Source organism: Symphalangus syndactylus, chromosome 2 (assembly GCF_028878055.3).
Source record: "Symphalangus syndactylus isolate Jambi chromosome 2, NHGRI_mSymSyn1-v2.1_pri, whole genome shotgun sequence".
Taxonomy (NCBI): Eukaryota; Metazoa; Chordata; class Mammalia; order Primates; family Hylobatidae; genus Symphalangus; species Symphalangus syndactylus.
Genome location: NC_072424.2, coordinates 11,296,554 through 11,318,274, shown reverse-complemented (window position 1 = coordinate 11,318,274; position 21,721 = coordinate 11,296,554). Strand labels below are relative to the sequence as shown.

The 21,721-nt window shown below is 42.2% G+C and overlaps 1 protein-coding gene across 10 annotated transcripts in view; it reads left to right on the top strand.

Annotated features, from left to right (window-relative positions):
- DOCK1 (dedicator of cytokinesis 1) overlaps positions 1-21,721 on the top strand; it is a 556,524-nt gene that overhangs the window by 204,185 nt on the left and 330,618 nt on the right. For all 10 annotated transcript variants that reach the window (XM_055245699.2, XM_055245682.2, XM_055245663.2 and 7 more), the window contains 3 exons: positions 2,757-2,863; positions 17,985-18,112; positions 20,189-20,284. In XM_055245699.2, coding sequence (XP_055101674.2) covers positions 2,757-2,863; positions 17,985-18,112; positions 20,189-20,284 — 331 coding nt within the window. The remainder of the gene's footprint in view (positions 1-2,756; positions 2,864-17,984; positions 18,113-20,188; positions 20,285-21,721) is intronic.

Here is a 21,721-nt window from a genome sequence, read left to right as displayed (position 1 = left end):
GGGCTCACGGGCGGTGTCTGCCCACCTGGCACGCTGTAGAGTCCTCTCCTTGGCACGTGCTTCTCCAAGAGTAGGCCCCGAAATGGCAGCTCCGGCAGCCCTTGGGAACTTGTTAGAGAAAGCCGAACTTTGGCTTCCTCCCCAGACCTTCTGAATTAGAAACTGCACAGTGGGGCCTGGTCATTTGGTTTTAACAACCCCCGCTCCCCGCGCAGGTGCTTCCAGGGCTCTCTCATATTTTAGCAGCTCAGGTCTTGAAAAACTGAGAGGAAGCGGAGAAAGCTACAGCTGGTGTGGGCTGTAGCCACACTCCAGGCCTGTCTCGTGGTGCACACAGATCAGCTCCTCACCCGCGGAGGGGTATTGTCGATGCCCTCAGTTTGTGCTTGAGCCGGGCCTGTCCTCATTGTACACACAAATCGGCCCCTCACCGATGGAGGGTGTCATCGACCCTCACAGGGTGTGGTTGAGCTGTGTGCTCGGAGATCCTGGGAAGACCTGCTTGGCCAGGGCCAATGCAGGCTGCTGCTGGCCTCTCTGTGATTTGTGCATCCCTGTGTTCCTCCTTAATGCCTGTTACACTGATTTTTTAAAATGACATTGAAAATCACATATATATTTGTTTCTATTTAGAAAATTGGTTCATGTTTTAATAAACAGAAGAGATGACAGAACAGGGTAATTCAAACTTAAGTCCACTACCCAAAACAATCAGAAAGTGCCGGATCCCTTACATACATACGTACACACACACTTAAAAAAATCACCATTTTTTGGTTAGGCATGGTGACTCACGCCTGTAATGCCAGCACTTTGGGAGGCCGAGGGGGACAGATCATGAGGTCAGGAATTCGAGACCAACCTGGCCAGCATGGTGAAACTCCATCTCCACTAAAGATACAAAAAATTAGCTGGGCATGATGGCGGGTGCCTATAATCCCAGCTACTCGGGAGGCTGAGGCAGGAGAATTGTTTGAACCCAGAGGCAGAAGTTGCAGTGAGCCTGGATCGTGGCATTGCACTCCAGCGTGGGTGACAGGGCAAGACTCTCTCAAAAAAAAAAAAAAAAAGTCACCATTCTTTGTGATCAGCTCCTGCACTTAATACATCTTCCTCTCCTATGCCACGAGGGCATCTTCTCTTCCTCTCCCATGCCACAAAGGCATCTTCTGCATCATCATTGTTAATAACTTTCATGTCGATTCTGTCCCATGCTGGCCCATCTTTAAGCAGCAACAATAGACGCAGCATCTATTATGTGCTTTCACCATGTAAAATAGGCTTTGCACAAAGCACTTGTATTAGTCCATTAATCTTTACAACAATGGTATGACATAGGTTCTATTGTTAGCCTAATTTTATCCTCAATAACTTGTCCATGATAATTCAGCTGGTAAATGGCAGTGGTTCAAGGCCAACCCGGGCTTTTTGAGCACAGGCCTCTAGCTACTGTGCTACCTGATGGCTGTTGAGTTGTATTCAAGTTTTTTTTTTAAATAAGTATATGATACAATGCTAGGATAAAATTTCCTGTAGCTTAATTGTAGTTTCTGCTCCTATTTTGTATCATTAGGATAAAAAGAGAAATGGCATTACTTGGTATTGTATTTTCTTAAAGGATTTACAGTAGATTTTATCTAGTTGCCCCCCTCCAGAAGGTAAAACCAACATTCTACCAGTATATGTTGGTGTCTGTTTTCCCAAAATATTGCTGGTAGTGGGAATTACCATTTTATAGAAACTTGCCAGTATGACTGGTGAAACCGTATCTGCCCATTTTAATTTGTGTTTATATAGTTGCTAACAAGAGCTCTTCTTCTAAAATTTCTTCATAGGTCTGTTAGCCTTTTGTAAAAGTATATTTTTAAAAAATTGCTTCATTGAGATATTATTTACAAATTATAAAGTCACCTTTATAATTTGGTTATATTCGGTTCAATTCGGTAGTTTTTAGTATGTTTACGAAGATGTGCAGTGATCACCAGAGTCCAATTTTAGAACATTTTTATAACCCCAGCAAGATCCTGGTGTCCGTTTCTGGTCATTTTTCCTTCCTAGCCAGTCCCAGGTAACCTCGAATCTATTTTCTCTCTCTACACATTTGTGTTTTCTGGGCATTTTATAGAGCTGGAATCATACAACATGTGGCCTCTGTACTGGCTTCTTCTGCTTAGCATAACGTTTTCAAGGTTTCTCCACGTTTTAGCATCAATGCCTCCTTCTTTTTGGAAATGAATTGTGTGGATATACTGCATTTTGTTCATCCATTCATCAGTTGATGGACTTCTGGATTGTTTTTACTTTTTCAGTATAATGAACAATGCCACTTGGATTCATGGACAAATTGTCTTGTGGATATATGTTTTCATTTTTTCTTGGGGAGGTGGTATATGCCTGGAAGTGGATGGTGACTATGTTTAACATTTTGAGGAAATGCCTGTTTTCCAAAGTGGCTGTGCTGTGTTACCTTCCCACCAGCTTGGTGTGACTGTTCTCATTTCATTATATCTTTACCAACACTTGTTATTGTCTGTCTTTTGGATTATAGGCATGTTAGTGGTTGTGAAGTGAAAACGAACACTTTCAAAACATCATTTCTTGGAATGAGTTATTGACCCCATAGCACATGAGGGGCTGTGTTGAACATGCTGGTGACATTAATGACCATGTGATGACCTTATGTCTCAGTATTGTAACGGCGTTGGATCCTTTTGCTGTGTGTCTCAAAATTATTTCCCTTGTGTTTTTCCTCATAGCAAAATGTTTACTGAATTCATCCTCAATGTTCCCATGGGGTTGCTGACCATCCAGAAACTCTACTGCTTGATCGAAATCGTCCACAGTGACCTCTTCACACAGCATGGTGAGTGGAACCCCAAGAATTATTCACTTGTCCTATTATTTATTTTCTGAAGACATTGACCCTCTGAATTGCCTCCTCTTGACAAAAGGAGTGGAGGTTGCAACCAATTAAAACTGCTGTATTACAAGACAGGAAGATTTAGCCCTTACAAGAGAAGGGTAATTGACATGTAGTGCAGGTAACAGATCATTGAGAAATGAAGACAGAAGCTCATAGTTTGTAATTTAGGTATACACCAAAGTCCTAGGGTAATCAGCATAGATTGTAGCCTTTAAGATATGTGATTGTCTGTCCTGGGGAGGCAATCGCTTCGCTCTGTTGTGATGATTGCAAGGAAAAGAATTCAAGTTTTCTTTAAATCTGAGAGTAATGGTTTTATCTTATTCTGAACTTTGCGTTCTTTGACAGCATTTCTTCAAATCCTACTCAAAGTAATAAGAATTTTAATGATTCTTCAACTCATTTATCCTGCAGAACACTTTATATTTCCCTATGTTATCTCCCTGCCCTTTTTAGTAATCATTTTCTTTCTATTTGGACAGATTGAATTAATATTTTACCCTTGTCAAGCAGTTTTATTGAAAGCTTAAAACCTCTGCATAATTCCACACACTTCCTCATTTATTGGGGGCAAATGTGAAGTCTGTTGAGTGACATTCTGACTGAGAAGCATGGATTTATTCGATTCCATTTGTGCCTGGACATTTGGCTGCTCCATTCATTTTCTGTTGTCCTCATTCTTGGTGTTGTTTTCAGTTCTCCTGTGCTTTCATGGATCCCAGAATTGGGCTGTCCCTGTTAAGTTACTGGCTGGATTCGGAACACACTCTGTGCATGGTTTGGTCCTTTGTGCCTTCTGGGATGCGAATTTTAATCTTCTTTCTTGGCTTAATCTTATAAAATGAACCAGAGTGTACCCTTATTGCTAAGGCTGATATTGAAAGAAAATGTTGACTTCATTTAGGTGGGAGTGTTCTTCTCTAGAAAAAAACACATCAAACCAAGAAGTGGGTGGCTTTCTGCAGCCCCTCCATGTAGACCTCTCTCTGAGTCAGAAGCCATTTCTTACTTTCATAAAAGAAAGTCAGTTCTCACCATGATCTGGGACTCAAAGCACATGACTCTCCATTGAGCTATTATTCCTGACTGTCCATATTTCAGTTTCTCACTGGAAACTGAATCGCCCACTCACCAGGTGTCTTCCAAGACTTGGGGACTCTAGGGGGCTTAAGGAAAGGCTGATGATAGAGGTGATGACCAGGGACCCTGCTTCAGGGTTTCCTCCTCCAGTGAATAAGCTTTGTACCACAGCAAGTAAAATCCTCCGAAAATTTTATATCTGGGTCTTATTAGGTGGGTTACTGATGCTCCTAACCATTCAATGCCAAGACACACACAGAGACATACTCCATCACCAGCACTACCATCATCAGTATCTTCATCAAATTAACAGCTGTCAATAAGTGTCAACCGTCCATGAATAACAATTGTCAGTAAATTGTCGATGAATTGTGCTTGATTTTTCTTGAGTGTTGATTTAACGAAGGTCTTCTTCAGGATATATTTACATATATTTTTAAATTTCTGTTGCAAAACTTTGTTCTGTATGTCATTTAGTTTATTTGAATAAGGATGTAAGCCGTGAAAGATTCAATTATATATATATATTTTTTGAGACGTAGTCTCGCGCTGTTGCTGAGGCTGGAGTGCAATGGCGCGATCTCAGCTCACTGCAGCCTCTGCCTCCTGGGTTCAAATGATTCTCCTGCCTCAGCCTCCTGAGTAGCTGGGATTATAGGCCCCCACCACCACATCTAGCTAATTTCTGTATTTTTAGTAGAGATAGGGTTTCACCATGTTGGTCAGGCTGGTCTCAAACTACCGACCTCAAATGATCCACCCGCCTTGGCCTCCCAAAGTGCTGGGATTACAGGTGTAAGCTACCAAGCCTGACCCCAGATATTTTTTCTCTATTAAAACTTGCTCATTTTTTTTTTAGCTCGTAGTAAGCTTGAAGGAAACTTACTGTTTATATTTGATGATTTTGTTAGCTTAGGTGTTTGTAATTGTGTTTCTCTCCCTCTTTTCTATGCCCCATTTCCGTTTCATTCTTGTTCTCTAAGCCTTTTATCTTAGACAGCCTGAAGTCCTGTTTTTGGAAGTATGCAGGATGTGAATAAATGCTTAGCTTTGTTTAATATGGAATTACCAGGTAATGTAATATTTTGAAATAATTAACCTACTATCATCTTTTTAAGTACGGAGTTAGGATTTTGATCTTAGTATAAGCAAGTTGTACCCAACGTAGTAAATGAGATTGTATGAAATATATGAATCCCAAATTATTGTGGGCTAAATGAACCAAAATTAGCCCAAAGCTTCATGTCTTACAAGCAGCTCCAGAATTGCCCCATCAGTAGAAGTTGTCTAAGCCGTAATTGGCAGCTCAAATGTACTTCTAAATGCTTAGTGGTTGCCTAGAAGCATTTCGGAGTGCTTTGACCAATGTGAAAATGGTCCCATTTACTGCCTTTGAGTTTTAAGCGTTTTTCTTAAAACAACCTCAGTTTTTCTCATCTGCAAGCTCTGTGCTTGTTCAGAGCAGCCAACAGACATCTTACCTCCTGGTCAGGAAAGATTTATCACCAGAAATCTTCCAGTTAGTCCATTCTTACAAAAGATGTCATTAGTTTTGCAAAATATTCTGTGCCACCTTTGGTATAAGAATTTAAAGCCAAACTGTTTTCTGATGAGATGTGTTGAATCTGATTTTCATGCTTTTTTCCTATTTCTTGTTAATTTATACAAATGTGGTTGTTTTTTTCCTGTTTCCTGATCCCAGTGGAATCAGTCAAATGAACTCTCTTTGTGTTCAGATTTCTAGAAGTTGGTATAACTGGATTTAGCTGCATGTGCCACTGAATGCACTTGCCCTTAGTAAGCATCCTCTAGAGGATGTGTTCAGAATGTGTCACTGTATGTGTCCTCCAGGTTCCTTTATGGGGGCTCCCTGGGTGAAGTGAGATTCCTGTCTTTGCTTCTGAGCTTGTGTGTTGCCTTACTCACTGAAAGAGACCCACTGGTTGCTTTGCATTAAAACATTTTATCTCGCCTGATAAAATGACAAGTGGATCTGTTTGCAAGAGGCTGGCAGTGAATTCTGAAACTGGTGTTGTTCCTCTGCAGAAAAGTCTTTCATTGCCAGGTCTGGGTCCCAGTAGGCCAGGCCTTACAGTGCCTTGGTTGTTTCTGGCCTTGTTTTCCCCATTTCTCTCACTTGGAGAACATGGAAACTGTAGGTGCATCCAGCTGAGTTTGTTGGGCTTCATAGGAGGCACGTCTTTGGGCTTGTCAAAGCAAGACAGCTATGTGTGGTCCAGTCCGTGTGGGACTGGCCTGAATGAGGACACTGGGCCTGCGTCACTGCAGCCATTTGCTCACAGAGCATTCAGCCTTCCTCTGCCCTTCTATTCTATCCAGGCCCTCAAGGATTAGATGATGGCCACCCACACTCTGCAAGGTGGATGTGCTTGACTCAGTCCACCAATCCCAATGCTAATCTCTGCTGGAAACATCCTTACAGACACACTCAGAAATAATGTTCAGCCAGCTCTCCGGGCATCCGTGGTGCAGTCATTTGGCATTTAAAAGTAACCATCACAGAGTATTTCTTCCAAGAGTCCTGTGATTACCCTGCTTAAAATACCCCCCTACATGCCATCTCATGGCCCCTCATGGCATGCTTGCCATGTGGAATCATTGTATTTCTTACTTGCTTATTTGTGGGCCTTCCATAGGATGAGAACTTTCCAAGCTGGGCCTTGTTCATCCAGATTTTGCTCTTCTGCTGGTACCTAGCACATGCCTGGCCTCAGCATGCCTGTAATGGATATTTATTGAATGAATGAAATGCTTATGGGTATTCCTAACCAGGAGGCAGTACAGAGAAAGAAGCAGGACCAGCTACCCACATGTGTAGTTGACTTGATTGAAGGGAGGTGAAGGTTTGGGTTCACATGGGGAAATTAGCAGTCTTTCCTTGTCTTAGCTTTGAATGAATTGATCATAGGGGAGAAAGGAGAGGTCTTAGAGGAGGAGTAACATCAGGAGAAAAGGGAGAGGGAGAAGAGTGAGAGACTTGAGGTGTGAAGAGTCTTCTCTGAGCAGTTTTATAGAATCAAGATGCTCTTCTATTTGCATCTGATCTAATCATTCCTCTGTTTTCTGGAAATAGGAGGAGGGTGCAGTTCAGATGTATGCATTCAAGATACCTTTTTGCTAAAACCAAGGAAAATTTCAAATATACAGTAGGGCAGAGAGAAGAGCATAATGCATGCCAGTGTATTCATCACTCAGCTCCACAAATTATCAACTCATGATCCATCTTTTTTTTTTTTTTTTTTTTTTGAGATGGAGTCTCGCTCTGTTGTCGGGCTAGAGTGCAGTGGCGCAAACTTGGCTCACTGCAACCTCTGCCTCCCGGGTTCAAGCAATTCTCCTGCCTCAGCCTCCTGAGTAACTGGGACTATAGGCGCCTGCCACTACGCTCAGCTAATTTTTGTATTTTTAGTAGAGACGGGGTTTCACCATGTTGGCCGGGATGGTCTTGATCTCTTGACCTCGTGATCCACCCTCCTCGGCCTCCCAAAGTGCTGGGGTTACAGGCATGAGCCACCGCGCCTGGCCAATCCATCTTTTTTTATCTATATGCCCGTCCCCCAGATATTTTGAGGCAAATCTCTGCCATCACAGCATTCCATTTGTGTCATTTTATGTATGGTGGTAGTACACAGGGCAAACAGTGTTCCTAAGAAGAGGCTGTGCAGAGGGGCTGGTCCCCATGCTGATGAGGCATCCACCTTGGATATTCCCACCCCTGCCCCTTTGCTGAGGTGGAGGGCCTGTGATGTGTTAGCATACCGTGCGTGAGAGTCAGTGAATGGGCAGTGTGCGTGAGAGTTAATAGGCTGTGATGGCTTTAAGCTTTGTCTCACCATGTGACTTGACTACTTGAAAGCTGGTTAATAGATTACGTGCTTCACCAAAAGATGACTCTCGCATATAATCTGTGGTGTGGAATGAGCAGGTTTTCAACGCAAGATAGATACAAAGAGAAGGAAAAGTCAAAGCTTCATCATTTGTGCATTTGTAGCTTTGTTTCCATGTGATTATATTGTTGCCCACATAGCTGACAAAAGCTGTGAAAATTAAATCTTTAATCTTATAGAAACGAAAAGTTTTAGTGTAATTAAACACTAGAACACTGACGTTTAGGATTTATGCTCACAAAAATGTGTAACGTTAATGTTACAGAAATTGGAATAAAATGAAAACCTGAGCTAACGTTGACTTTTAAGTTAGTAAAGAGCATTGGCCATACTTGTAAGAAGCCTTTGAGTGGAGGTGAGAGTCCTCCTCAAACATGTTCTCTCACTCACTGGCCCCTTTCTGAATCTGACACTGGCCCCTTTCTGAATCTGACAGCTTTGGGAAGCTTGTTTCAATGAACACTGGGTCACTTCTTTGCCTTGCAAGATACAACTTTTCCATATTCCCATTTTTATAGTGGCCAAAGCAATGGACAGGTTTTCTTTGGAGCTTACGGTGTACTTACATTTTGTCCTCACTTAGTTTGTTTTGGATGGGAGTATGAGATTTTGAGAGTAAAGTTTAGTGGTAAGACTACCCCTTTTTGGTCTTGCAAATAGTTGGATGCTCTAGATAGATTGCTTTTCTGTAAGCCTGCTATTCTTTGGCACCCTGTGTAGTTTTCTGTTTGTTTGTTGTTTTCCTGGTGGTTAGTCTCTGGCAGTGAGTAGGAATGGGAAAGAGGCCGTTCCCTCATACCCTGGCCCTCCTGGGGCTCCTCCCTTCACTATAGCAAACAGGCTCTTTATAGACAGTGTTCATGACACTTCATTGGCTTCCATTTTTGAGCAATACAGAGCTTCTTGAAAGTGTAGGCCTGGTGAGTTTAAATTATTTTCCTTATTCTTATTTTCAAGGTGAATGATTCTTCTAGTTATCAAGCAGAGTAAAACTCTCCTTTTTAATGGTGGAAACATTAGTTACAGCAGCCCTTTGAAATCTGAGGGCAAAGTCCCAGACACCTATTGGGACTAGCTATTAGGAAATATTGAAGTCAGATTTCTACACTATTATCATTGTGATTTGATCCATGATAGAAATTTATATCTCAAAAAATTACCCTATTAATAAATTATTATGCCTTAGATTATAGAAAAGCTGCATGTTTAAAACAAACCCAGAATATACCTTGTTAATATTTTGATAAAAGCATTTTTTATTAAAAAAACAAAATAAAATCTCTTGAGCTTACTGTTGTGGAAAATGGAAATATATCAAAAGGGATCTTAAACCTGGAGCTACTCTGCAGTAGTTTTGTTCACTTGATAGATGTTGTGCAGAAGGAAAAATTGGGGTTGGGGTCAATTTTTGCCACAGTCACTTAATGCACCACTCATATAGCATTCTGCAGTACTTTAATTAGATAGTTGTGCTGACGACTGCTAATGAACGGTACCAGCTGTGAACCCTGAAGACTGATTCTTTTAAATAATAGTGGAATGTAAACATCATTTTCTCTTCTGTTTTTTTCATGCCTCGAGAAAACTTTTTATCTGTAACACTGCACCTTTTTCATCCCTCATTCTGTATATCATTCTCTTTCTTTAATTATATATGTTTTTGAAAAGACCATTTGTTAAAACACTGCAGGATTTTAGAAATGACTTACTGAATGTAGGAGGGTGAACTCAATTTCAGGTTTTTAATTGTATCCATTTCAATTCCATCATAATTCATTGAATATCTACCGTGTGCTCAGGACCATTGATTAGCGAGTTTGCTTCCTTGGAGAGTCTTCAGAGTCATCTACTTAAAAATGTAGAGTTGGAAAAGAGTGATTTTCTCAGTGCTCAGATAAGGACACGGGAGTTCAGCAAGAAGCCTGGTAAGGAGCTGTCCACCGCCGTGGTGCTGATTGAGGAAGTGGCTTCTTACAAATCTATCAGCCCACTCTTTTCTTAAACTGTTTCACACCCACCATATGAGTAATGCATTCTGAAAACTGAATTTACTTCAAATGCCATATGGAACAAGACAAAATACAAATAAGTGAATAAATAAACATACAAATAAATTAAATGTATAAAGTATACAGTGTTGTGCTTATATGTTCATGGAGTTTTAATAGTTTTTCTCTTCTTTCTGTGTGGGGACTTTTATCTGTGATCAAATTGGTGGTGCCAACAGTTCTTTATGGTGTAGTTGGTGTAAACTTTATCATCATCTGTTGAGTTCTGCTGTCACTTCTGGGTGGGCTTCTGTTCCTGTTGCTGGATGTTGAATGCAAGAAGAACAATCTTTGAGAAGAGACTGTGTTGGTTGTCCTGTATTTAGTCATGTGCACACTGGGCACCAGGAAAGCAAATCGCTGAGTCTCCTTAGTACATGATTTCTTCTAGCTCCTGGGAGCTGATTTCTGTAACTGCATGATATGCTGTCTGCAGTAACTAGCCTAGGACAGTGGGAAGAGCCCCAGGTCAGCCTGCAGTCTCCCAGGTTCTGCTTAGGACCTCTGTCTTTTCTTGGGCATAAACTCCTCCCTGGGTGCACAGTCCTTCCGCTAAGATGAACTGCAACGCCATATAGGGTTTTAACATACGTACTTTATTTTCAGAGCAACCAGAAGGGGAGTTTGTGCAGGACCACATGGGCCAAGACCTATGTTTTTTTGCTACTTTTATTCTCCTGGTTTAAAAATTACCCACCATTCAACAGCCCTGTATATTCTGTCTCGGTTTTCTCATCCTCCATGTGGTGAGATCCTGCCTGTAGACTGACAGCCCTGTAAATTCTTTCTGAACTTTAACACAAGCCACATCCTTGATATACCCCCTTCCACCTAGAAAACAGACTTCCTGCCTGACCAGTTCTTCCCACACCATGTTTTCTGGCATTTTTCTTGCATCTTGCTAATTTTTTCATTTACTAATAAATGGGACTCATTTGCGATTTTTCTCCACTGGCTCTTCTTTCATTTCTTTCTTCTGGCAACTTGTTACTAACAGAATAATGGAAGTTTAATCCTCAGTTTTCCAAAGTAAAAGATACAAAATATCTGCTCCCCCACTGCCTTCCTTTAAAGGATGGCTCGCTTTTTTACCAAGCCTTGTGCAAATGTCCAGAAAACATATCTTTGACAAACTTCTTTTTCCTGTTGTTCAATAGTCCACGTGCTACTGTGCCCCCTCCTTGTAATTTCCAACCCCCTTTTGCTTGCTCTGTCACCTTTTCATTTCAAATTCCCTGATACTGAATGCCTCAAGGGTGAATTGCAGATTACCGCATTTCTAACAATTTCAGCCCTCTGCCCAGTGGCCCTGTTCCAGTCAGAACACGTAAAAGGTACTGCCCAGCAGCTTGGAATAGAAACACTGCACAGGCCATTTGTATTTACTCCATTTTACAGACTAGGGAACTAACATGCAGAAAGGAAAAGTGACCTACCAAGGGTAACTTGATGTTGAATTATTCTCTGGTACTGCTAACTTTCATGACTTGTTAGGTTAAAATGATTCTTGAAAAATTTGCTTTGCGTCTGTTATGTAAAAATGCCTGAATCATACAGGTTTACACACACGTGTACCTGCATGGATCCTTTACCCTGCGGAGCTCCCGCTAAGGAATCAGGCATCTTTTTTTTTTTTTTTGGAGACGGAGTCTCACTCTTGTCACCCAGGCTGGAGTGCACTGGCGCAATCTTGGCTCACTGCAACCTCCGTCTCCCGGGTTCACGCCATTCTCTTGCCTCAGCCTCCTGAGTAGCTGGGACTACAGGCGCCTGCCACCGCAGCCGGCTAATTTTGTTTTTGTATTTTTAGTAGAGATGGGGTTTCACTGTGTCAGCCAGGATGGTCTCGATCTCCTGACCTCATGATCTGCCTGACTCAGCCTCCCAAAGTGCTGGGATTACAGGCGTGAGCCACCGCGCCCGGCCGGAATAGACATCTGATAATTCTGACTCCCATGGTGCCTAGGGGTGCAATCCTGAAGATCCCTTCGCTCAGCTCCCAGTTCCCACATCTGTGAAGTGTGGAGCTAAGTAGATGGCTCCACGATTCCTTCCAGTGTCGGCACCGTCTTCTGTATTTCTGTTGTTTGAAGACTTGAATGGAGGGAGAAAAGCACTTGAACGTGTTGAAACCTGTGGGTCCAGGATTCTTAGATGGTTGGAAAATAAGACAATTGACTACACAAGATGAATAGCAAACACCCCCATGTATATGGTTCTTACTGTTTAATTCTCATGAAAAGTGTTATTCTGGATCTCAGTTCTATGTGTAACACTCACAGAGTTACTAAATGCACTTTATGGATCATTTATTTAATGTGACCAAACTAAAAATTAAGAAGTACATTACTCTGTTCATAAAAATGAATGTTTTCAATGGACAAATTCATTCTTGTATTTGCATCTTGCTTTAATGTACAGCTGTAATGGGGTTATGGTTGGATATTCTGCTTGGACATTTATAAGCTGATAATGCTTGTTGAATACCTTTTATAAAGATTAATATTTTTTACTCTGTCCTCATTACCAGAGCATTAATCATCCTGGCTTCAGCCCTTGCAGCTGAGGATGAACAGATGTTGAATTATTGCCGTCTGTAGTCATTGTGGATCACACTGGGGAAGGGCTGTGAAAGGGTGGCTGGTGTGATCCTCACAGCTGATTTGCATGGAGCTTGGGCCCACCTGGCTACCTTTATAGCTCTGTGCATGGCAGAGGAAACCAGGATAGCTGTGCTAGCTGATTCTAGCTTCCTTGTAGGTCACTGTAGCCTAAGTAGCACTGACAAGGACTGGCGGTCCTGGAGTCACGTACGTGTGACGGGGTGTCTGATAGGAGAGAGCTGTGGCCATGACCCTGCTTACAATAAACGCCAGTTCATAAAAATGAGAAGTCACATACAAGGTCTTTTTAACTTCTGCTTTCTAGCATTCTCTGAGACTGTGCTGTCCAGCAGAAATAGAATGTGAGCCGTGTATGTAATTAAAAATATTCTAGCTGCCACATTTTAAAAAATGAGGCAATTGATGAAATGAATTTTAGCAATGTACTTTGTCTAAAACATCACTGCAACTTGAATTCTCTCTAAATATTACTAATGATACATATTTCACATTCTTTTTATCATATGAAGTCTCTGAAATCCAGTATTTTTCACTTACAGCACATCTCAGTTTGGAAGTGAAATTTTCACCAGACACTTGATCTTTATTTTCGTCATTGAATATAATTTACCTTTGAAAAATGAGATTCACATACCCCAATTGTTCCAATTATTGGTTTCTAATAAGTAAATCAAGTAGCACTTTTTACATTTGAGTTTATATTAATTACAATTAAATAACGTTAAAAATTCCATTCCTCCATGGCACTAATTAGATTTCACATGCTCAGAGGTTCCCATGTTGGATATCACAGCTCTGAGGTATTAGTTTTCTTTTGTGTCCTTTTAACTGAACAGCTGACTTTGTATAATACTATTCCTTGTTACCACCATTTGTTGTAGGCTCATATTTGCTAAATACACGCATCGTATCATTTAGTTCTGTCAACCTGGGAGACGAACAACAGCATGCCCATTCTGCACATTAGAAAAATTAAGACCTAGAGAGTTTAAGTAACTTTAAGTAACTTGCCAAGATACACAGCAAAGAACCAGCAGAGGGGATTGCATTATTTCTTTATACGTGTGGGTAAACTGATTAAAAGGCTTTCCCCAGATCCCATAAAGTGACCCGGGTTCCTGGACTTCTGGTCAAGTATTTGTTCCAGAGTTTTCAAAAGATGATGTGTTTTTCTTAAAAATATAAGACCCCCCCCTTTTTTTTTTTCTCCTGGTGGATTATTTGTTGGCTTCCCAGGCCATCTGTTTTGGAACTAATGGGACTATCAGTGCCAAACCCGTAGAAATGACATTTTGTCCATGGGAAAAGTATTCAGGACATTTAGGTGTGTTGTCCATAGGAAGATAGGAGATTCCTCTTCCTTGGCTGCCAGAGACAGCTGTTCATGCTTTAAAACAGGTCATTGTAGGGTATTGTAGGGTATACGTATGTGTGTGTGTGTGTGTGTGTGTGTGTCTGTCCATCTGTCTGTTTTTGTAGTATACATTCCTCAGCGCTCTTGATTTGCTATCTTAAGACAAAATTCAAGAATCTTACTGTTACTTAAAACGTGTACTCCCACCACTTCTTGAAAAAACCTATCTGTAGACAGAAATATAGAGTAAGAGAAGTCCCTTAAAAAATTAGGTTTTAAGAAACTTATGTTTTTGCTTTTGGGGAAGGCAGCTGAGTGGCTACTCTACTGGATAGTGCAGCTGTAAGGCTTTAGTTTTCTTTGTATATTTTTAGTTGAAAAGGCTGACTTTGTATAATGATATTTGTATTATTGTTATTAACAGCTACCATTTATTGAGGGTTGAGAGCGGCAGACCGGCTTTTAACTGCAGACTTTAATTTGATACCACATGCGTGTAATTGCAAGTTAATCCAAGACACACACACTCATACCACCACTATCATCGGGCCTTGGTTTATGTGCTTGGATAAGCCATTTAAGAAAAATAAGAAGGCTTCTGCTCTTATGGAGATTGCATCCCAGCAAGGAGGAGGAGATAATTAAAGCAATCAGTATTTCAGTGTTCCGATAACGGGGCATTGGAGGCCTTCCTGTACATGGGTCCACTGGGGGCTGTGCTGAGACCAGCAGATCACAGGTCACCAGGGAGGTGCACTCCTTGGCTTTGCTGCCTTCAGCTTTGGTCCTCCCAGCCTCTCCGAGTGGCTCTGGGGAGTTGCCTTTCTTTGGGGGCCTGGGATGGGTTGCTGTGGACCAGGTGACGGACAGTACTGTGAGGTGCCACAGGCATGGCTGAAATCCCTGGCATGGGCAGAGTGACCTTTGGCCTTTAGGGAAAGCCTGTTGCCAGCCTGCTCCTCCTCAGTGACCTGGTTCTGTTTTGGGGTCAGGGGTGGAGTTTCCTGATGCCGATGGTGCCGGGGGAGACCTCTCACTGAGGCATGTTGGGTGGCTTTTTACAAAGTCCTTCCTCAAGCATCATCTCATTTTGTCTCGACAGTTAAAGTAGACATCGCCCCACCTCCCCACTTGATCTTGACTGGCCATGGATGGCTGGGTCATGAAGGCTGAGATGCAGTTGGATTCTGGTCTATCAGGATGGTTATAACAATTTTTTTTTTTAAATCTTCTTGGGGGCTTAGTGAATGAAATGTCTTTCTATGGGACAAAATGACAGTGACATTTCTAAACATTTTGTTGTTTCTCATCAAGAGAGGCTGGATAGCAAACAGGTGAAGGAAGGTAGCACAGTCCTCCAGGTGCTGTGGATGGTGAACATTCCCACCAGGTAACCAAAGATGGTTAATAGCATCCCCCAGCCAAAGATGAACAGACAGACACCTCTTCCTTCTCCCCGGAGTAATTGTAACAAATGAGACCAGCACACTCAATTAGCTCTGAGAATAGCACAGACCACAACTGCCTACCCAGCATGACAGATAAATGGTGCAGTGAGGGATGAATTTAGGCCAGGACATCTGGGTACCAGAGCCTACAGGGCCAGCTCTGCTGTTTCTGAGCCCAGTGCTATGTTCCTCTGATTTTCTGGAATCACTTATGGACACACCCTCCTTCCAGCCTGTACTGGCTGGTCCATTAGACCTTTTCCCTCTCTTGGGTCTGTCCTAAGCTTGCTTCGGAAGATGGCTTCTAAGCTTATGTAGTCATTTTTTTCCTTAGTGACATTGTCAGGGGCTATCATTACCTGCTCAGGTCTTAGTGGTTCTAACTGCTCCCTCTGAGGTTTCTTGGAAATTCAGTTTGTTTTCCAGAATGGTGGCAGTGCTAGGGTTGACCAAGTGACAGGGTTGGCCCAGGGCTTTCCCCATGTTGAGGTTGGCACAGTGCGTGATGTATTTCCAGCCAAAGGGCAAGAGGACTCATTTGGGAGGTATCGTGGTGGGCACCACGAGGAAGAGTGCTGGCAGGGCTGGGCTCAGATAAGGGTGTGCTGAGGAAGCATTCCAGCCAGCTCGGCTAGAGCATTTGGAGGTAAACCCTACGTCGGATGCTGTGTTGTGGTTAAGGTCAGCAGCTCAAGAGTCACTAAAGTTGGATGTAGTTTGTAAACTTCGAGGTTCTACAGGAAAGGCATTGAGATTTGGGGATATTTGTGGAAATAGTGTGTCCCATGTGTTAGCGTTTCCAGGCTGGATTCACTCCCGTGAGATCATTTTCTTGTTCATTTCTCTTGGACTGGCCTTGTTCACGGGTGGCTCTACCACTAGGGCAATCTCCTACACGGGCAGCCCATCTTGGCACTGTGCTCTCCCTCACTGACCTCCTGTGGGATTCCAGACACCACAGCCTTCGAGGCTGACCTGGCCTCTTTCCAGAAGATGTGCAGCTCTTAGCACGTCATACATTTCTTCTGCTTAAGTATTGACTACTGGCATTGTGAAATTAACAGGTACATTCATATTTTCCTATATTAGTTGGACAAAACTTCTTGGAAAAATGGAGTTGCTATCAGTCCTTTCCTGGCGAATCAACAAAAAATGGAATTGGGGAAGGCCTTGGGCATGAGCCACCCACATGTGATCCACTGGAGACGGGGAGTAGAGGGGTTTGTGTTTCTTCTCAATCTTTGTTTCTCTGTGCCTCCCCCCCAGTCCTTCATTACAGCGTAGTTCTTGGGAAAGTTCTAAATGTGCTCTGTGTACTTAGAGGAACCATTCCAATGTTGCATGCTTATAGTTTTCTTATATAAAAGAAACATTAATGCAAAACATGTTTTAATGTATCTTTAATGTTGTAAGTCTTAAAATATAAAATCCTGAAAACCGGCTAAGTCTATTTAAGGTTTTAGAGCACTGCTGTCTCCTCTTGTGCTCTGCATTTAAAGGAAACAGGAATGGCTGGGCTAGTGTCAAAACACAGAACTGGTGTTGTAAATAGTCCATGCTGGAGAGCAGATGATGCTCCGGTTAAGTTGGATTTCCCAACTGGAAGAGACAATTAGGAATTACATTTCACCTTTAATTGTATTTGTGTCTGTTTCTCTATTGTTCTTTTATTTTCTGAACATCCGTCCTATGCTCCTGTTGAAAGAACAAATGGAAACCCAAACCTGCTTTGTCTCTGATCCTTACACCATGGCATCCCTTCATTTTATAGCCATGCGTCCCAGAGCGGGGCCTCTGCTCCTGCTTTTCATTTCCTGTTCCTCCTCAGCCCACTCCAGGAAGCTGCCTTGAGAAGGACTCTGTGTGCTTTAAATTGCCACACTCCAAGATTGGCATCTTCTACCTAGGAGAAGGAAACCATACTTTGGCTCACCTTGGAATAGATGAGAAAAGCTGCAATTCAAATAATTTGTGTTATAGGAAGTATTTCTTTTAATGTTGCAAATTAGTGAATTTATAGTTAGAGAAAATTCATTAAAAAACCCATGTGTGGCTAACATGGTGAAACACCGTGTCTACTAAAAATAAAAAAAAAAAATTAGCTGGGTGTGGTGGCTGGCACCTGTAGTCCCAGCTACTCAGAGGCTGAGGCAGGAGAATGGCGTGAACCCGGGAGGCGGAGCTTGCAGTGAGCCGAGATCGCGCCACTGCACCCCAGCCTGGGTGACAGAGCAAGACTCCGTCTCAGAAACAAAACAAAACAAAAAACCATGTGTGTTCGTGTCTGCATTTATGTGCACACAATGGGATAATGGGATATAAGTGTGTGTGTTTATATATATCATGCATGTTTGCAAATTATTATCTATTTACCTGGGATACACACATAGATGCATGGAAGTGTGTTTATGTGTGAATTATTTATAATAACAGCAGACATGATGTTCTCACAGTGAAGTAATCGACCCCCCTGCAGATGTCAGTTTCATGTGTTGCACAATGTGAATGCAAACTGCTTGAAAGGGCAGACAAGCTTATAACAACACGAGTTGCATCTTGGTGGGTTTCACACTGACTGGCAATGCTGTGTCCTGTGTAGACTGCAGAGAGATCCTGCTTCCCATGATGACCGATCAGCTCAAGTACCATCTGGAGAGACAGGAGGACCTGGAGGCCTGCTGTCAGTTGCTCAGCCACATCCTGGAGGTGCTGTACAGGAAGGACGTGGTGAGTGATGGCTCTGTGCGTGACGTCCTGCCATTTGCCTGAACCTGCCATTTGCCTTGCAGTACAACTTTATTCATTTAAAAATGGATGGCCTTGATTTTAAGGTCTAGCCTCTCTTTTGTCTCGGTAGAGTTTCACCCTTAAATTATTTTTATTTATGTATATATGGTGATTATTACATTACAACATTTATCCTTCTGCATTGAAAATTGTTTTTTATTTCCTGTGTCTTCTCAGCGAAATGCCTCTCAGGACCTAAATTTTCATCCTTAAGGTCAGACAAAAAGGCATTGATGCTTAAAGTTGGCTAATTACCTGCGTTCTTTCTTCTTATTTTTATTAAAGTAATACATGCACAAAGTTTAAAAAAAAAAAAAAAGCCAGGCATGCTGAGAGTCGTAAGGAGAAGAGCAGCTCTTTTCCTCCCCGCAGGCTCTCCTCCCCTAGGTCAGTGCTTTGCTTTTGTTAGCTCTACCCTATTCCTTTTTTTTTTTTTTTCTTTTGAGACGGAGTCTTACACTGTCGCCCAGGCTAGAGTGCAGTGGCACAATCTCAGCTCACGGCAACCTCTGCCTCCTGGGTTCAAGCGATTCTCCTGCCTCAGCCTCCCAAGTAGCTGGGATCATAGGTGCCTGCCACCATGCCTAGCTAATTTTTTTGTGTTTTTAGTAGAGACGAGGTTTCACTATGTTGGCCAGGCTGGTCTCAAACTCCTGACCTCGTGATCCACCCGCCTTGGCCTCCCAAAGTGCTGGGATTACAGGCGTGAGCCACTGCACCTGGCCTACCCTATTCCTTTTGCATTTCTAGGTTGTATGCTTCTTTCAGGGACTTTTTTAAAAATCAGAAGTTGGTGCCAGCCCAGTGCAGTAGCTCACGCCTGTAACCCCAGCGCTTCGGGAAGCCAAGGCAGGAGGATCGCTTGAGCCCAGGAGTTTAAGACCAGCCTGGGCAAGATAGTGAGACCCTGTCTCTAGAAAATGAAAGAAAAAATTAAAAGCAAGTTTGTGCCAGCACATATGGAAAAGTCTGACCCTGTGCCTTTCACTCCCAACATACCCTTCCTGTTGGAGCACACGTGATGCTATTGATTTTCCAGGTGTGCCTGGAAAGGTGAAAGCAGGGCTTTGTCTGTCCTTGCCCCTAGCCCTGGACAGAGTGGCCAGGATTTCTAAGTAGATGAGGCTTGTCCCTGGCCTTTTCCTGCATGACCTTGGAAATCCCTCCTAGTCACCACGCCCATATACCTGGGCACCCACTCCTCTGTAGCACTGGCTCATTCTCTCAGAGCCTGGTTAGTGATCTGGAAGAAAAAGATCTGATTAAATCTGTTCTTTGTGATGCTGGAAACCTCACCTCTTACAGGGACATTGCCTTTGGAGAAGTCTTGGAAGCCTTCACCCAAAGGTCAGCCTCCAGTGGTCCCACTTCAGGCTCTTCCCTGTTTTTATTGGAGAAAAGCTTGGGGTAAGAGCTTGTTTGGCCAAAGCTCACAGAGGAGATGGTGACACTGGGAAGGGCCTAGAGCATGTGTTTAATCAGATTCAGAGTTCATGAAGAAGAATCAACAATCGCATCCCACACTAATAAAAGAGTCAAGTTTTAATGAATGCCACAGCAGTGTGAATTTTAGATAGTTTGCTAAATGCTGTTTAAACATTCTATCCTATGTGACTGTTTAAGTTATTTGCATTTGACATGCAGAACCATCTAGGAGTGTTATCTGCCTGCCTTCCATTTACAGATGGCCAAATATCTTTAGAAAACTAATTGGTGGGCTAATCAGGGATCATAAACATTATATTGTTTAAACAGATTTTCTTTTATTTTTAAAGTTTGCTTAAATGAAATTACTATGATTATATATATAACAAATTATCATTAATGGACTATAATTAATAAAATCTGCTGAGTTTTCTTTGTGAGAGCTTTGCCTTTGACAAGGGCCATTTTTCATCTCATTAAGGATTATAATTGATTGACTCTTTACAGGGTAAATGGATTCAATGACCACCACTGGGGCTTGCTTGTTAATGTTCCTCTGGTGTTGATGTTCATTGGTGTGTCCTTCCCCAGGGGCCGACTCAGAGGCATGTCCAGATTATCATGGAGAAACTTCTCCGGACCGTGAACCGAACCGTCATTTCCATGGGACGAGATTCCGAACTCATCGTAAGTGCTTGGTGACATATGTTTGGATATTTAACTGGGGCTGACAGCATCCTTCTGCAACTGCTGTTTGAACATAAGCTTATTATATTGCAATGTAGTGAGCAGTCGAGATGGTATATAAAATGTTCTCATTTTCCAAATGAATGTCAAAGTTGAAGGTTAAGCAAACCAACTTTAAAGACAGAAACATTTGGCTCTTGTTTTCTCATTACTTACTTGTGGCAAAAGACGTGTATTTTCTGCTAAGTCCTCATTCTTCTGGCAGTTTCTCCACAGTGTTGACATTTAAGGTGCCATTAATAAAATTTTATGAAGGACCCTAAAAAGTAATTGAGATACTTCACCTTAGTTATTTTATTGTCTGCTCTAATGTATTGTAGGTGTTTCTCTTAAACAGTAATTAGGCAGCAGCCTATTCATTTTTTTCAAGAATATTTTACTAATTTAGACAGTTCATCAAGTTTCTGATCATGGTGCCTTTTCCCAGGGTTCAATGCTGTCCTCCCCACCCCCTTACCTTAAGTTTGTTTCCTTCAGCAAAAAATGCATGAATAGGTCTCGTTTAATTTTTTTTTTTTTTTTGAGGTTCAAGGAGTTATAATTTCTTTTTTTTTTTCTTTAACTCTAATTTCTGGGATACATGTGCAGAACATACAGGTTTGTTACATAGGTATGCATATGCCATGGTGGTTTGCTGCACCTGTCAACCCATCATCTAGGTTTTAAGCCCTGCATGCATTAGGTATTTGTCCTAATGCTCTCCCTCCATTTGCCCCCCACCCCCAACAGGCCCCAGTGTGTGATGTTCCCCTCTCTGTGTGCATGTATTCTCATTGTTCAGCTCCCACTTATGAGTGAGAACATGTGGTGTTTGGTATTCTGGTCCTGTGTTAGTTTGCTGAGAATGATGGCTTCCAGCTTCATCCATGTCCCTGCAAAGGACATGAACTCATTATTTTTTTATGGCTGCATAGTATTCCATGGTGTATATGTGCCACATTTTCTTTATTCAGACACACATACACATATGTTTATTGCAGCACTATTTACAATAGCAAAGACTTGGAACCAACCCGAATGCTCATCAAAGATAGACTGGATAATATTTAAAATATTTAGTACACGTTATCATTTAAGTCATCCTGGTGGATCCTTTCCAAAAAATAACTTGAAATGAAAGGAGAAAACGTCCTTTTGGAGTTTTCACTTGAATCAGAGGAGGCACCCTGGTCTTTTCTTGTACATGACCGTTGTTCTTTCTGCATATCTGGGGTGTGGACAGGGAGGTGATGTGTGTCTTCTTGGACAGCATAGTCAGAATGGAGCACTGGGGTCCTTTGCGTTTTTACATCTGGTGTCACCACAGAGGACTCTTGTCTTGTGTGAGTCACAGGCAGGTCTCACGGATGGACAAATGCTGCCTTAGTGAGTTTCCAT